At 44.2% G+C, this 15,356-nt stretch overlaps 1 protein-coding gene across 2 annotated transcripts; it reads right to left on the reverse strand.

Annotated features, from left to right (window-relative positions):
* Positions 1–52: 52 nt before the first annotated feature.
* On the reverse strand, positions 53–6,731 carry LOC101765717 (protein FAR1-RELATED SEQUENCE 6). Of its 2 annotated transcripts, XR_001164378.2 has the most exons (10): positions 6,597–6,731; positions 5,725–5,832; positions 4,581–4,804; positions 2,368–4,494; positions 2,139–2,252; positions 1,958–2,062; positions 1,753–1,809; positions 1,589–1,668; positions 1,306–1,366; positions 53–525 (listed from the first exon to the last, which is right to left on the reverse strand). XR_001164378.2 is itself a non-coding variant. In XM_004972316.2 (9 exons), the coding sequence occupies exons 3-8, from the start codon at positions 4,719–4,721 to the stop codon at positions 1,627–1,629; spliced, it is 2,586 nt and encodes an 861-aa protein (XP_004972373.1). In that variant the 5' UTR covers positions 4,722–4,804; positions 5,725–5,832; positions 6,597–6,731; the 3' UTR covers positions 53–525; positions 1,589–1,626. The 2 variants fall into 2 exon arrangements, 1 of the variants encoding a protein (XP_004972373.1); XM_004972316.2 differs by lacking the exon at positions 1,306–1,366.
* Positions 6,732–15,356: the final 8,625 nt, after the last annotated feature.

Consider the following 15,356-nt stretch of genomic DNA (forward strand, 5'->3'; position numbering starts at 1 on the left):
ACATCGCTTATAATGCCGGGTCCAAAGACTTCAATCGAGTTGTCGACGAGCGTAACCAATAAGCACCCAATTAACAATACGTCCACTGAACATTGTCACATTATCAAAACTGGAGCGCATTAAGGGAACTGGTGCACACATGTTCTGACACGCTGATAATACTTGTGACCGTGCCAATCTTACAGGCTTCAAAAACCACTGCCAGAGGGCAAAGGAAAATCCTAATTGCGTGTTGCAGTGCCTTATCCACAAGTATTCAGACCACTAAAACTTTGCAGGCGCGCTCAAAATCCTCTAATAGTCTAATCTGTGGCGCTGGAAGATGTACACATGGGCTAATGGTTATGTACAGCTTGAAAATTTCAGCCTGGCGACAGCAGCTAACAGTATCAGATAACCAAAAAGTTAGCATCCAGTGGACCCTCCGCCAAGTTCTTGCCTTTAGTAGTGTGCCTCGGCATCCATATCCTCAGGTTAGTTCAGGATTTCAGGCAGTCATTACAGGAGTCAGAGAAGTCATTGTACCTGAAATTTACACGGGGAAACCTATTATGGCAAATGGATAGCTGAGCTAGGGATACTGGTAGTGATGCTAACTGAGGTTTAAAATCACAGGTTTGGCGCCATAAAAGCTATCTGTTTGTGACTTCGCGGAAAGTTCAGAAATCAGCTATACGACAACTATAGCTAGCTATTTAGAACCTTCATGCTAATGCACAAGAATCCTCCTTTGTGACATACGATTTATATAATTGTAAACGACTATCTAAGAAAGCAGGGAATTATGTTTTCACTTTTGGAATCAGCTTAAAAGGAATTGGCTACGAAAAATCTGATACATATTGGGAATACATGCAACCTTACTAAGCCAAATCAACTATCAGCACAGTAATTGAAATAAGGTGTTATATGCAGATCCCTAGGTGCACAAATGTACAGTGTATGAAAGTTCACAATATAAATAAAATCTTAGTCGAAAAAAGGAACAACGACATGATACTAACAGCAAACAGGCTCAAAAACATGATGTGCGTGACTGCATCTGGAAACCGTCATAACTACATGTGAAGCTGAGAAATCATTGCTGCTCTTAGATCTAGAGAAATTATCATGGTGAGAATTTACATCTAAAGATGCATGATGCAAAAGATGGTATGACATTTGACAGCAGCAAACAACGTACAGTAATGAAAAACAGTAAAGTTATCATGTGAAAAACCGTATCAATCAGTTTCAGCATGAGCTCTATGCCTGAAAAAAAAAAGGAAGAATAATCTACAAGGATCTGCTCTTCTTATCACATACATCACATGAGTGCATGAACTCGCCATGATAATCACTCGCCCTCCATACACCTGAATACTTTCTTCATAGCAATGTAAAATAAACATGAAGTTACTTCAAAATAAAAGGAAAGAGCAGAAAGTTCATGCCCTAGAAACTTTACACAGAATATATGCATGGGCAGCACGATTCAAGAATAAAAAGAATACTGAAATAGAAAATATAAAACCCGTGGATGCTGGCAGATGAAGGAAAAATTACGAGGTCAAAGAGCTGCAAGGATAAGGGTAAGCTCAGCCCTTACCTAAAATTCTACTGAAATATTAAAGCAAAGAACACGCGCTACCCTGTTCTTCGCGTAGGAGTTCTTAGCACTGGATTATCCTGCAACATGGTCATACGAGTCATTTTGACACAGATACCCATACATAAACTTCAAAGTCAAGAACCAAGATTGACTACAAATACCTGCAACATTGGGTGGTAAACCCACTGACTCGCAAACCCATGGGGTTCTGGCTGCACCTGAAATGTTTTAAACAAGGTGTCAGTAATTCTAATATGGCAAAGATGCAAGGGAGTCCATTGTTGAGGAAAAAATAGGAACTCAATAGTTGGAAACAAAGAATATTATATGATGTTATAAACATGTGGCCAATCGTATGATAGGAACCTGCATGAAATTGTTCTGCTGCATCCTTTGGTGGCTGGGTACTTGATGTTGGTGATTAATATCCATTCCAAAATGATTACCAAATGAGAGATTTGGTATTCCTTCCTGTGCAAGTTTGCAGCAAGAGTTTTCAAATATATGTGAGTATTAATAGCAGTGGCAGACAAAAAAAATTATGTACCATTAAATCAATGCCTCCTTGCACTCCCATGTGAGGACCTTCAAGATGGGAGGCAGAGGGCGGCCCTTGGACCATATTTGTATCGTCTGTGACAAATGATGACCGCAGAAAATCCTGCTTAACAAGAATATACATGAACCAAAAAGGTGTATTAATATAATTAAAAATGAAGTGTGAGGTTTGAGGCTTGTGAGTCATGCCTCGAGAAAATAAGATAACTAAGACTAACCTGTTCTTTGTTTGGCTGTGTTACAGTTTCACCATTAGATTCTGTCACTTTCTTCGGTGGCCGGCCGCGACGTTTTGCATGGGCTGACTGAGAATTCTTTACACTCTCTGAAAACTGGGGATTAAAAAGGCCTTGACCATTTTCTGGTGCATCAGCCTCAAATGAAAGAAGCGTTGACTGCCTGTCTCTAGCAGGTAGTCCATCATCTAGAAGAGATCTTTCCGCATCTCTCAGTAACTTCAGAGCAACAAGGTACCTACTCTCAGATACAAACCCTAGATTGAGCAACTGACTACATTGACTGAACAAATAATCAGAGCGCTCAACAATTCCACTAAGGGGCATTTCATTGGGTTTGTTTGCTTTAGAATACAATTTTTTATAGTCCCTTCTCCAGCGATCAAGAACATAATCTGATGGGATCTCAAATATCTCCTGCAACTTCAACACAGATAATGCATGTCTACATAGGACGCCAGTGAACTGAACGAAACCACATTCACACTCAATTTCAACCTTCCCTTCTTTACAAAAGTAAACTTCATAGGTCCTGCTCTCTGTGTCCTTTCCATCTTCCATGTACGAGCATTCTTTTACTTCAAAAGTGACAAGCCGACCATCAACTTTAATTGGCATACCATCACAATACATTGTGGCTTTCAACTCATCCTGAAATTTTCTGAACATATTTATTGTGTAGGCTTTGGCCAGCTGCTCTTCCATGTAGAACTTCGTTACTGTTAGTGGAGTCCTATGGGAGGATTCTTCATCTGCTTGCCACTCCTTCTTGTATTTGTTCTCTAATATCATCTCATATTTACTGAAAAATTGTTTCAAAGAAGTTTTTGGGTACACAAAACCATCATAGTACGAGGAAATAGACTCCCCATGCTGTGAAATAGACATCCCTGCCCAGAATTTGTCTCTGAGATATGCAGGTGCCCAGAGTTGGCGATGCTCATATAGGGAACTGAGGCACTCATTTTCTCCAAGTCCATGCTCATCTATAATCTTCTTCCAATCCGCTTCAAACTCTGGGATCTTCAAAGACCCATATGTTACTTTATTCAGTGCTTTCTTGATTGTTTTAAACTCTGCATGTTCTTTCAAATTCTCAGCTACATCTTTCATAATACGATACAGGCAAAGGCGATGTCTAACTTCAGGTAGAACTTCTCGAACAGCATCTAGAATAGCATTGTAATGCTCAGTAATGATTGCCATTGGACAGCGACCCTTCATGCATGCTAAAAATGCCCTAAATAACCAAGCATAACTGTCAGCATTTAGATCTGAAAGTAAACCAGTACCAAACAGAACAGGCTGACCATGATTATTCATCCCAGTGAAGAAAACAAGTGGCAAATCGTATTTTTCTGTCAAGTACGAGGTGTCAAAGTAAACAACATCATGACCGAAGTAATCATTTGCTGCCCTTGACCTAGCATCACTCCAGAACAAGTTCCTCAAACGCCCTTGATAATCCAAATCAACTAAGTAGAAGAAATAAGGATTCTTGTTCTGCATGTTCCCAAAAAACTTCTGGATATACTCGTCATCTCCTTCCCCAAATTTAAGTCTTCCTATCTCAGTAAAGTTCCCTTGCTCTTTTTCAGCTGGAACGTTCCTGCGACCCTTCAACCGTGAAGCAGGTTCCCCATTCTTGGCATCTGTTAGCTTCTTGTAACAATTAGTGAGTGCCACAGAGGACTGGTTAAGTGGATGGTTGTGCTCAAGCTTAGCATCATCAATGTGAAGCCACCTATCTTGCCTTAACTTTAACGAGATCCTTGCTGGGCAATTGATCTTGGTTGACTCTCTAGACAGATAGCACGCATTTGCTCTCCCTCTCCCAGCTCGACTACAACCAAGCACCAACCTTCGGCACACCCCCGACTTTAGATACGATGACTTCAGAATGATCGCCGCAAACCCAGAATCCTCGGCATATTGCTTATAGTACTTGAGCGCATCATCATAAGTTTTGAATCTCAGCCCGAAACGTGGCGCGTTCTCATCCACCTTAGCCTTCCCACCATCCTCCTGCCCGCTGTCGTTATCATCCACGAGTATCACCTCCTTGCCCTCGTGCTGAGGCACCTCCTTGGCCGAAATCCCTCCCAAATTCTAGCAAAATAATGCAAATCATTATGAGTTTCTACAGCAGCCAGCACCAAAACTAAACATTTTAAGCTAATCCAAACATTTCTAACCTGGAGCGCCTCAGCACTTTTCAGCACTGCTTCATTGCCATGTTGCTCTTCGCCATTCCCATTCACGAGAACAGCCACATCATCAATTGTCGCCTCCCTCGCCAACTCCTCTAACAAGGAGGCAGCCTCGACGTCGGACATGGGGGTTCAGCTAAACTAAACCCCAAAAATGTGGAAACTAAACTGCAACCGCAACCGCAGCTTGGCTGGATTGGCCTCTCGCGCTGGAGAAGAACAGACGAATCAGACCATGAAAAGCACACAGCAATCAAATCCGCAACAAAAAGGTTGCCCAAAACAAAAACAGTTATTAGAGAAACCACTCCAACCAAGCTAGGGTTCAGTGGCGGAGCACACTCTAAATTTTAGGTGGGGCGAACATGCGAGACAAAATTCTTAGTTAAAAAGATCGTGCACGCATGCCACGCATTCTCATTGAAATCACACAAATAAGAGTACAAATGCTTAATAAATTGTTGTTTAAATATTGGAGATGGTACCTCCTATAAAAAGGTAGCAAAGTCTTTAATGCCATAATATAATTCTTTAATTCAACACAAACCAGGATCCAAGAGCTACACGAACCAAACCTTTCGATTTGAAAACAAATCAGTTAATTCCTATTTCCCTGTTGCTAAAATAAATCATCACATGACAAAAGGTGGAGGAGAAAGGTGTGCCCGCCACGATGCGCAGCTTCGACACAGTAATAATTCAAGGACTTTACTAACGCCTGCACATGCAAGATTTGGGGCGACAGCATCCACAGTCCAGGTTCAATGAACCGAACTGCCCCTGCCACCGCCAGCCGCACCACCACAAGCCGCCCTCCACCCGCCATTCGCTAACTGAGGAAGCCGCTCGCCTCACCATCAGCCCTTCCCACCGGTTATCGTCCGCCGCCTGCGGCGCCCACGCCGCCTCACCTTGCCATCTTCTATCCGCCACCGCCGACGTGCCTACTGCTGCTGCCAGACACTCTAAGCCCACCGGCCAACATCTGAGGCACTAGCTGGACCCCATTTTTCAAGAAATTCCATAACAGAAAAATATGTGCAGGTGAAAGATTGACAGCTTAGTGCAGCATAAAAGTAACAACGAACAACAAAAGGTCACAGGTTGGTGGTGAGAGACGACCACTCACATCTTCATTGCTGCTGCAGTGCAGGGGCCACCAGAAACTCCTTGGCAACTGACTGCACCTGCACCATGGCTGGATTCACCTTGCTCACTGAAGACGACAAAGGATGGCCTAATTGGAAGTTCAAAACACGGATGAATTGGGTTAGCAACGAAGCACATTGCGTAGCAATCCGGACCTAGAATTCTAACCTACTGTATATGCGTAGCCAAAACTCCAGTATGCAACTAGGTAACACAAGTACAAAATTCCCCAAACGATTAGGTACACAACACATTAAACTCAACAAATAAGTCTGAAACTTGCATAAATTACAAAATGAATAAATAGTGCAAACAGAAGATTATCATAATAGTGTAGGGATTTGGCTTCCTCATGGCCATGATTCTAGGGGTGGGTGTTCGGGTTCGGTCTCAGTCTCGACCGAACTAACCAGACTTGGCAAATCAGCACAGAAAATGACCCAAATTAGCAAGAATCGACACAAATCAGCACGGATGAAACAAAGGTCAACATGATGGAATACAAGACAAAGCAAATCTCGGTGCCAAGCTGCATCACGTGCCGTCAGACGACGGCCGAATCTGAGGGAAAAAGGAGCCGCCAGTTGCGGCGCGGGCGAGCAAACGGCAGCCTGGAGTCTGGAGGGGTGGGGAAACGGAGCTTCGATGGATGGATGGATGGATGGAATACCACGCCGCCTCACCTCACCACCCTCGATCCGCCACCGCCGCCAGACACTCTAAGCCCGCCGGCCCGGGAGCCCTCCCCCGACCACCCCGAATCGGAAACCCTAACCCAGTCACCACCAAGCCTCAATCCGAGAGAGCAGTGAGGAGCAGGAGCAGGAGGAGGAGGAAGAGGAGGACGCCCACCTCGTCGCCGGCCGTCTACCACCACCCACCAGAGTTGGGACGAGCACGAAGCGTCGGAGGAGAGAGAAGCGAGCTGTTGACAAGGACGGGACGGAGAAGGTGCGGCCGGCAGGGGAGGGACTTCGGGGGTGTTTGGTGCCAATCTCCTAGGATGATTAAACATAAATTAATTATAAAATCAATTGTTTAATACTAATTAGGATTATTAAACATAGATTAATTATAAAACCAATTGCACATATACTAATTTGCAAGATAAATCTATAATGACTAATTAGTCCATAATTTGACAATACGGTGCTACAGTAAACATGTGCTAATGATTAGCCTCCATCTATGTAATTAGTTTTATAATTAGGTCATGTTTACCTTCTGATTAATATCCGAATATTCGATGTGACATAAATTTTAGTTTGGACTAAAGAACCAAACACCCCCTTCATACATTACAGGTGAGAGGGTTCGCGTGCGCCACGAGGAGACGTACACGACTGCAGGCTTAGAATTTAAGTTCTCCCACGAATATGGGTACAGTACAATCTCTCTATCTCTCTACTGAAAAAACCAAAAGGGAGATTTTTCTTACTCCGTCCTGTGAAAATCGCACCTTGGCTCTCGCTCGATTGATTCCTACCATCAGATCGCTCCATCAACCTCCACTCTCCTCTCTACCCTTTGTTTTTTTATCCCTCTGTCGTCCTCCACCCCCACGTTCTGAGGAAAAAAGGAGCAGCCACCATCTCGCTGCCATCTAGTGCTGGCCACCGAGTGTGAGCAATAGCAAAATGCGAAGAGCACGGAGGACGCATGGGCAACCACCGGTGCCGCCGTTGCAGGAGCCGCTAGTTGCGGCGCGGGTGAGCAAACAGCAGCTTGGAGTCTGGAGGGGTGGCGAAATGGAGCTTCGATGGATGGATGGAATCCCACGCCACCTCACCTCACCACCCTCGATCCACTACCGCCGCCAGACACTCTAAGCCCGCCGGCCATGAAGCCCTCCCCCGACAACCCCAAACCGGAACCGGAAACCCTAACCCAGCCACCACCGTGCCTCAATCCAAGAGAGGAATGAGGAGCAGGAGGAGGAGGAGGCACACCTCGTCGCCAGCTGTCTACCACCACCGAGCACGAAGCGAGTTGTTGACCACGGACAGAGAAGGGGCGACCCAGGGGAGGGGACTTGCATATAGTAGATGAGATAGGGTCCACGTGCGCCCCTGCGGAGACATAAACGGCTGCGCGCTTATCATTTACGTTTTCACGGGGCCCATTTCCTCCCTCTGACGTTTGGTAGTTTTGCCTCTTCAGCTCGCCTCGCATAGCTCGGCAAGGTAAAGCTTGCCGGCGCAGGAGAGCGGTTCTAGCTCGCTTAGTTTCACGTGCAAAAAGCTTGAAAGCTCAAGCCCCAAGACCGCTAGCTAACCAACCAAACTAGTCTATACAGCGCCCGTCCTCGCTAAGCCAGGCAACACAGTAGCCAGCAAACGTACCAAACGTACCCTAAACTGCAACCGCAACCGCAACTTAGCTAGATTTGCCTCTCCACCTCTCGCGCTGGAGAAGAACAGCCGAATCAGATCATGAATTGACTTGAATTCGATAAGCAGAGAAACCACACAGCAATAAAATCCGGAAGAAAAAATAAGTGATGTTCGGATGGATCTCCACCCCCACGTCATTCTAGTTTAGTGCCCGTAGAAGTCTGTGAAGGGGAGGAGATCGATGCCTCTTGACGAGGGACGGCTTCCCTGGAGGCAGCCTGGCTTGCCGTTTCCCGTTGGCGGCTGGCGTGAGGTCGCCGACGATGAGATGCAACAAGTTGTGCTGGGCGGCAGTGGTAGTAAGGCCGAGGGAGAGGGACAGAGAAAGAGCGGGGAAGAAAAGTCATTTTTTCTTGGGCTTCGAGGAATTGGTTGACCTGTGTGCGCGAATAGCTGTTAGGTTGGGCACGCGAGCGTATAACTAAATGGGTAGAGGGTTGTCCATATCAGCCTAAGATTTTACAGGCTGTTTGTCCCTCTCCTCGTTGGGGCAGATGAAGCCTCCCGAATCAACAACACCAACCAACGTACGACGACAGGGTAACGGAGATGAATTTGAGCTTGGTTATACAATATGCCTGTGTAAATTAAACGGTTGTATGTGAAACCGTTCTTCGGACTTTCCCAGTTTCCCCAAGGCAACATCGATTAAACCAAAACCAAAGGTAACGAAACACGGCACGGCACAACCCACCGTGCGTCACACTTCCACACAACAACCAGCTGACGGTTCCCATAAGCTAGAGCCATTTTATTATCTTCTACTCTGTTGTTCGTCTAGGTCTAGCATAGGAACGGAACCTTGGTGGATGGTCGGACGGATGAGAGACCTGATCCATACAGCGTCGCAAACCTAGAATCCTCAGCATAATGCATATAGTACTTGATCGCATCATTATAAGTTTTGAATCTCAACCCGTAACGTGGCGCATTCTCATCCACCTTAGCCTTCCCACCATCTTCATGCCCGCTGTTGTTATCATCCACGAGTATCACCTCCTTGCCGCGTCATGCTGAGGCACGTCCTTGGTCGGACCCCTCCCAAATTCTAGCAAAACAAAAACAAAGCAAAGCATTATAGAAACATTATAAGTTTCTATAGTAACCAGCACAAAAACTAAACATTTAGACTAAACCAAACATTTCTAACTTGGGACGCCTTAGCACTTTTCAGCACTGCGCCATTGCGATGTTGCTCCTCGTCATTCCCATCCACTGGAACATCGTCAATTGTTGCCTCCCTCGCCAACTCCTCTAATTAACAAGGAGGCCTCAATGTCGGACATGAGGGTTCAGTGCCAAAAAATTGAACAACAACCGCAACCACACATAAGTTGGATGGGCTTCTCACGCTGGAGAAGAAGAGTAGCCAAATCAGATCAAGAACTGAATTGAATTTGATAAGTAGAGATACCACGCAACAATAAAAATCTGCAAACAAAAGGGAACAGTGCTGAACCTTTCCTCGGACCTTCCGCATTTCCCAAGACAATATCCAAGGTGACACGACACAACACGACCCGCCCTAGCATCGCACTTCCACCCGGCAACCAATTAGACGGTTCCCATAAGCCATAGGCGTTTTACTATCTTCTACTCCACCGTTCGCCTAGGTCTAGCAAGGAACGGGACTTAGGTGGACGGTCGGACGGAGTGGAGACATGATCCATTCAGCGCCGCCGCCGCCGCCGCCTGATGAGATCGATGGGGAGTCGAAGGCGAGGGAGCGGTGTGTGCTAGAGATTCTGGAGATGATGTTGTAGAGATCGAATTTCCTCCAGCCCGCGATGCAAGGGGGAGCCGAGCAGTGCCAAGCCGGCGCCGGCGGAACAAGAGAAGCAGGGGAAGTGGTCGGCCCAACCGGAGCCGCCAGAGGACGCGAGGGTGGCGAAGAAGGTGACCCACCTGCCGATGACGAAGGATTAGATCAACAGTCTGAGGGTGTTTGCAGGGAAGAAAGAGCTCGCCGTGATCTCTACTGGTACCTACAAAGATGGCTGCCGCATGATAGATTGATAGAAGATGCGTCTCAGCGTAAGCTGGCGGAGGAGATCTTCCTCACGACCATCAAGGACATCAAGCAGGCGGCTGCCGATTACATAATAAAGGAGTACGATGCCAAGGGCTATGTCGAAGGGGAAGAGGAACCCGCTGGCCACGAGCCTCCTTGCTGGCTTGAGCCGTTTATGAGGAAGCAAGGACGATCAGGTGAGAATGAATAGACCCAACCAATCGTATCCTCTCTGCTAGTCTACACTAAATTATCGTCTTTCTATTCTTATCCACTAATGTAATTGACGATCGTGCTTATATATGCATGAGTATATGTCTGAACTGGCCGTTTGCCTGGCATCATTATGTTTTTTATGTGCCTGTGTTCTGTGTCCATTATTCTGATCGTTTTCTATAAATACTAGTGAACTGATCCTAAATCCTTATCGTTAGCAGCAGCTTAAATTTCAGATCTGGATTTGGTTTGTGTTCTCTTCTCCAGATGCATGCATGTTGCACCCTCTGATGCTTCTGGTTGCCGGCATGTAGTCGAGGTCCTCCATCTCCTGTGACAGTCTCATGAGGCAACAGGCAAGGAGATGGCGGTAGGGGACGAGGCAAAGAAAGAGTGGAGCATCACGACAGAACCGGTGCTCACGCGTGCACTCAAGCCAGCAAGCTTGGAAGCGCTTGCGGCGGCAGCACAAATTGAGTTGAAGTCAACTCAGGAGATGCACACCATGTGCCTGATAATTCGACTATGAGAACTGAGGTTAATGATTGTCCTCCCTATGTCCCTTGCCGTGTGCAGAGTTCTATTATACTACACATGATGTCGAAGATGGCAGGTATAGCAACAAGTACAAACGAACAAGTACAAACATCGCCCAACGTCTCACTGCTACTACACCAGGTGAGCAAAGCTGCAGGGCATTATGTTGCCTTCCTCAAGATCATGGCCAAGAAAGGAAACGGAGTACTAACAAGTTCCCCTCTCATGCCCAATTGGGAGACTCGAAAGTAGGTAGGAGAAGCCATCGGCATGGCTCTCACCTCTCTTGAATAATAGGTGCATTCAGCATTCTCCTTGAAGGCTTGAAATGTGTTTACTTTAAGCCGGTGGAAATAAAATAAAATAGGTAGCAAAGAAAAACCATGCATAGCACATGAAACATATTTAAGTAATTATTTCTTCGTGCTTAGTGACAGGAACAAATGTACTTGTTACAGTGAATTTTGTTTCTATAGGGTATACTGAAGTTGGGCCAAGAACTGCGACCGCACAATTTTCCCATGGATAAATATGACAATGTGCGCATTCAGTATGCATATTCAGATAGACATACACACCCAGATACATACACATATACCAGGGCTTACGTAAGTAGAAAAATAAAAGTCATTCAAAACTGGCAGCACTGGCCAAAAGCAGGCCACATTTTATAGTCTAACACAAATCTGCTCATGCAAAATGTAGATGATAGACATCTATTGCACATGTGATGTTTCACTGTATTGATGCCTCACAACAAACATATGTGCTTGAGGTGGCTGGGTCGACAAAGGATTGATGTGCAACCCTTATCCACAAAGTCATTGGAAAATATCCTGCAGAAAAGGGAAATTACTGAATAAAGCTGGTTGGCTAAAATTGGTGAACGCTGTTCTCACTTTGGTTGCTGTATACTCATATTTCCCAACTGTTTTTATATTGACGAAATATGCGATCAAGAAGATTGACAAGACCGGGAGAAGTTCTCTGTGGAAAGGTTCCAATGAGGCTAACGGTGGTCATTGCCTTGTGTACCGGAAGATAGCAACTAACAACAAAGAGAATGGGGGAGTCGGAATTCTTGATTTGGAGCTTTTTCCGTTTCATGTGGATATGGTTTTGAATGGACGGACCCTAGCAGACCCTGGGTGGGCACACCATTGCCATGTGATGCAGCATATAAAGCAGCTATACTTCGAGTCAGCACAGTGGTAACGGTGTCTGATGGAGACAGGGATAAATGGGCCAGCTCCAATTGACTTGGCACCTTCACTTTTTCAAGTTGGCTTGGTGCAAAAAAAAATAAAATCTGTGATGGAGGACCTCACTGACCATAACTGGACCAGGGCTATGGTGATGACGACAGTGGAAAAAATGGCAGAATTTGTGCTAGAAATGCAGCTCTCGGATTGCTCTGGTGAGATACAATGGAGATGGGCTGCTAATGGGTCATATACAACCAAGTCTTCTGCTTAATGACTGCCCCGGCCAGCAGGGGGCGAAGCTACATGCTGCAACTGGCCGGCCCACGAAGAGATGGCACAGTCCATCGGTGTAATATACCTCAGTCCACCAGTGTTCTTGGTTTTAGCTTGTGTAACTGAAGTGTTTCGATCTTGTGGGATTAGTACCAACCTTGGTAAAGTAAATAGATTCAGACTAGTCTAGAAGCCTCTGAGATCTAAATCATCACCTCTTGATTAATCTCTTTACACGAAGCGAGATGAAAAATTGAAGAGAAGTACTATGCATATCCAACGTTATCAGATGAAAAATTGAAGAGAAGTACTATGCATATCCAACGTTATCCTAGGTAAGAGCTGCTCCCTCTGTTTCAAATTATATATCGTTTTAATTTTTCTAAATACATAGATTTTACTACACATCTAGATATAACCCTATATTTAGATGCATAGCAAATCTATGTATCTAGAAAAACTAAAACGGCCTACATTTTGGAACGGAATAAGTGGTACTTAAGAGTTTATTTGGGACTGCTCCGCTTAAAAAAATAGCTCTACTCTACCAACTTCACATTTTTGTGGCTCCACTCCACCAACTCTAAAAAAATAGGGAATTATGTACCTGTTCGGCCATCGGAATAAAATGTAGCTCCAGGAATTATAGAAACTAGTGGGAATAGTCACTTCTGCCCTTTGATGGGTTTTTCTCCGCACTACAGTACCGCGCTACAATGCATACGCAACAGTACCGTGCTACAGTACCTGCGAGGTTGCTGTAGCGCTCATGTTCTTTTTTCACATGGATTTTTTTTTCATATTAAAGAATAGAGACATCATTGTTCCAATAAAAAATTAAAATTCCTACTGTGTGACACCAAATGAAATTACAAAATGAACCACACCAACATTAACCAATTCCAAGCAAGAGAAAGAGTAGTGACCAACTCATCACGAAATACATCCATAGTTGGAGCATTGGCATTCGAAGTAGACCGGTCGGACGCCAAGGGAGAAACTACATATTTTTTATACCTTTCCGGGATAGTGGGTACGTAATTAGGATCACGATTAAACCAATAAAAGTTAATGTTTTCACCTTCATATTCACGGATATAATTGTGAAGGACCATATTAGCCACAACAATCATCTTTTGCTTGTACATGGGGTACGGTGGCATGTTGAAGAGAATTTGCCACTTCATTTTTAATAGTCCAAATAATCGCTCAATAACATTGTGAATAGATGAGTGAACATGATTGAACCTTTTCGCGGGAGTTTTTGTTCCATACCCCTATACCATTCAGGTAAATGATACTTTTCACCCTTGTAATGAGCTAGATACCCAGGGCGATTAGGATAACCCGCATCAATAACATAGTATTTGCCTGCAAAATGAGAAGATAATACAAGTTATTATTTGTTCAGCATTGGGACAAGTAAAACATAAATCTTATAAAGGTGATGTTACCTTATGGAGGATGCGGGAATAATTCTTCATCCACTCTAATTGCATTGTACAACACACTTGTGTCATGCATAGCTCCGAGCTGACCTGTGGATACATAAGTGAAACGTATGTCGAAATCACAAACAGCTAGAACATTTTAGGTTGCCATTCCGGTTTTCCCAATATATCTTACCATCTCCTCGGGTGGCAGAGCAACACGGATATAAGTGCTATCAAGATCACCTATGCAATCTTTAAAGTGTGGATATGCACGTCTATCATCTCTTATCTTTTTGGACAGTAGAGAAGTTTGGATTTTTTTGATAATTTAAAAAAAACAGACATATTTCGACAATTTAAAAAATAACTACCGTAATAAAGTGAGACAAAGACAAAGGTAGTGTGATATCTAACTTTTGACATCTCACGGGATAATGTTTTTGTTACTGTTGTTGTAACTGCCGTAATAAAGTGCCAGCTCTAACTTCATATGCATCCATCTCAGAGGACCATCCTCCTTCATTTGCCTTTCCAACATCGGGTGTGGACCCAGCAGCTTCAACGCATCATAATCCTCAATTCTTTCACTGTTTGCGTGATCACCAACCAAGATATCTTCTATATCATTGTGGTTTGCAAGCCACAATTGCATTTCTTGTGCTATGTACTCGAAAGGCTCGATGGTGTTTTCCTCAATGATGATGGTTATGTCCGGCTCTGGTAAGACCGGTTCCATTCTGTAACAAAAAAATAGTAGCCATTAGTGTTGTCAATTGTCATTAGTGTTAACAAAAAATGAATATTCATGTCATTTGTAACAAGACGGCACTTCAAATGACAGTTTGAGAAAATGAGTCATCAGTAAAAAAAAGCAGCTATCTATACCCATATTTTGAACAATTCAATATTAAAATTAGACATAGAAACTTTAAATACTTCACTGAAAAAATGGCCACACCAAAGCATGGCACTACAGAACCTATCACGAACTACAGCAGGTTTCAGACCAAAGTTGCCTACTGATTCAATAAGACTTGAAAAGCACAACAAGATTTAACTACGGATTTAAAACAATCAAATTGCAGGGATAAACTGCAAGCAGAACATCAAACTGTAGACTTCGCCTATCATGAACAAAGAATCAGACACCCACTCCTCATTTCTGGATGTTAATTCAGTATAATATGCCAAATTGCCATTCAAAATCAGCTAGTGGGAGATGATAAAGTGTATCCTGATGGCAGCATGTAATCATATGAGGAACCATTATAAGAATAAATAGTCATAAATAAGGACTTCACTTGTGCTAAGTCCGACACTCAAATCTAAGTGGATAAGATCAATCGAGGGACTGCAGAGTTACGGTTATCAATTGTTAGGGTGAGTTCAGTGGGAACGCCAGGGCGTGCCAGGCAGAAGAGTGGAGTTCTGAATCGTGAGCGAGTTGTCATCCGGCAACTTAATTTAAGCATATATAGTATGTGTGTAGCCTGACTGAAGATAATTCCGTCTAATTAAACACGTCATTTCTCACACAAGCCATT

Source organism: Setaria italica, chromosome VI (genome assembly GCF_000263155.2).
Source record: "Setaria italica strain Yugu1 chromosome VI, Setaria_italica_v2.0, whole genome shotgun sequence".
In the NCBI taxonomy this organism is placed as follows: domain Eukaryota; kingdom Viridiplantae; phylum Streptophyta; class Magnoliopsida; order Poales; family Poaceae; genus Setaria; species Setaria italica.

Coding starts and splice junctions, on each gene's coding strand:
- LOC101765717 (XM_004972316.2), bottom strand. CDS start 4,721: ATGTCCGACGTCGAGGCTGCCTCCTTGTTAGAGGAGTTGGCGAGGGAG. Junction 4,495..4,580: donor AAAGTGCTGAGGCGCTCCAG/GTTAGAAATGTT, acceptor TTATTTTGCTAG/AATTTGGGAGGGATTTCGGC. Junction 2,063..2,138: donor AAGGAGGCATTGATTTAATG/GTACATAATTTT, acceptor AAACTTGCACAG/GAAGGAATACCAAATCTCTC.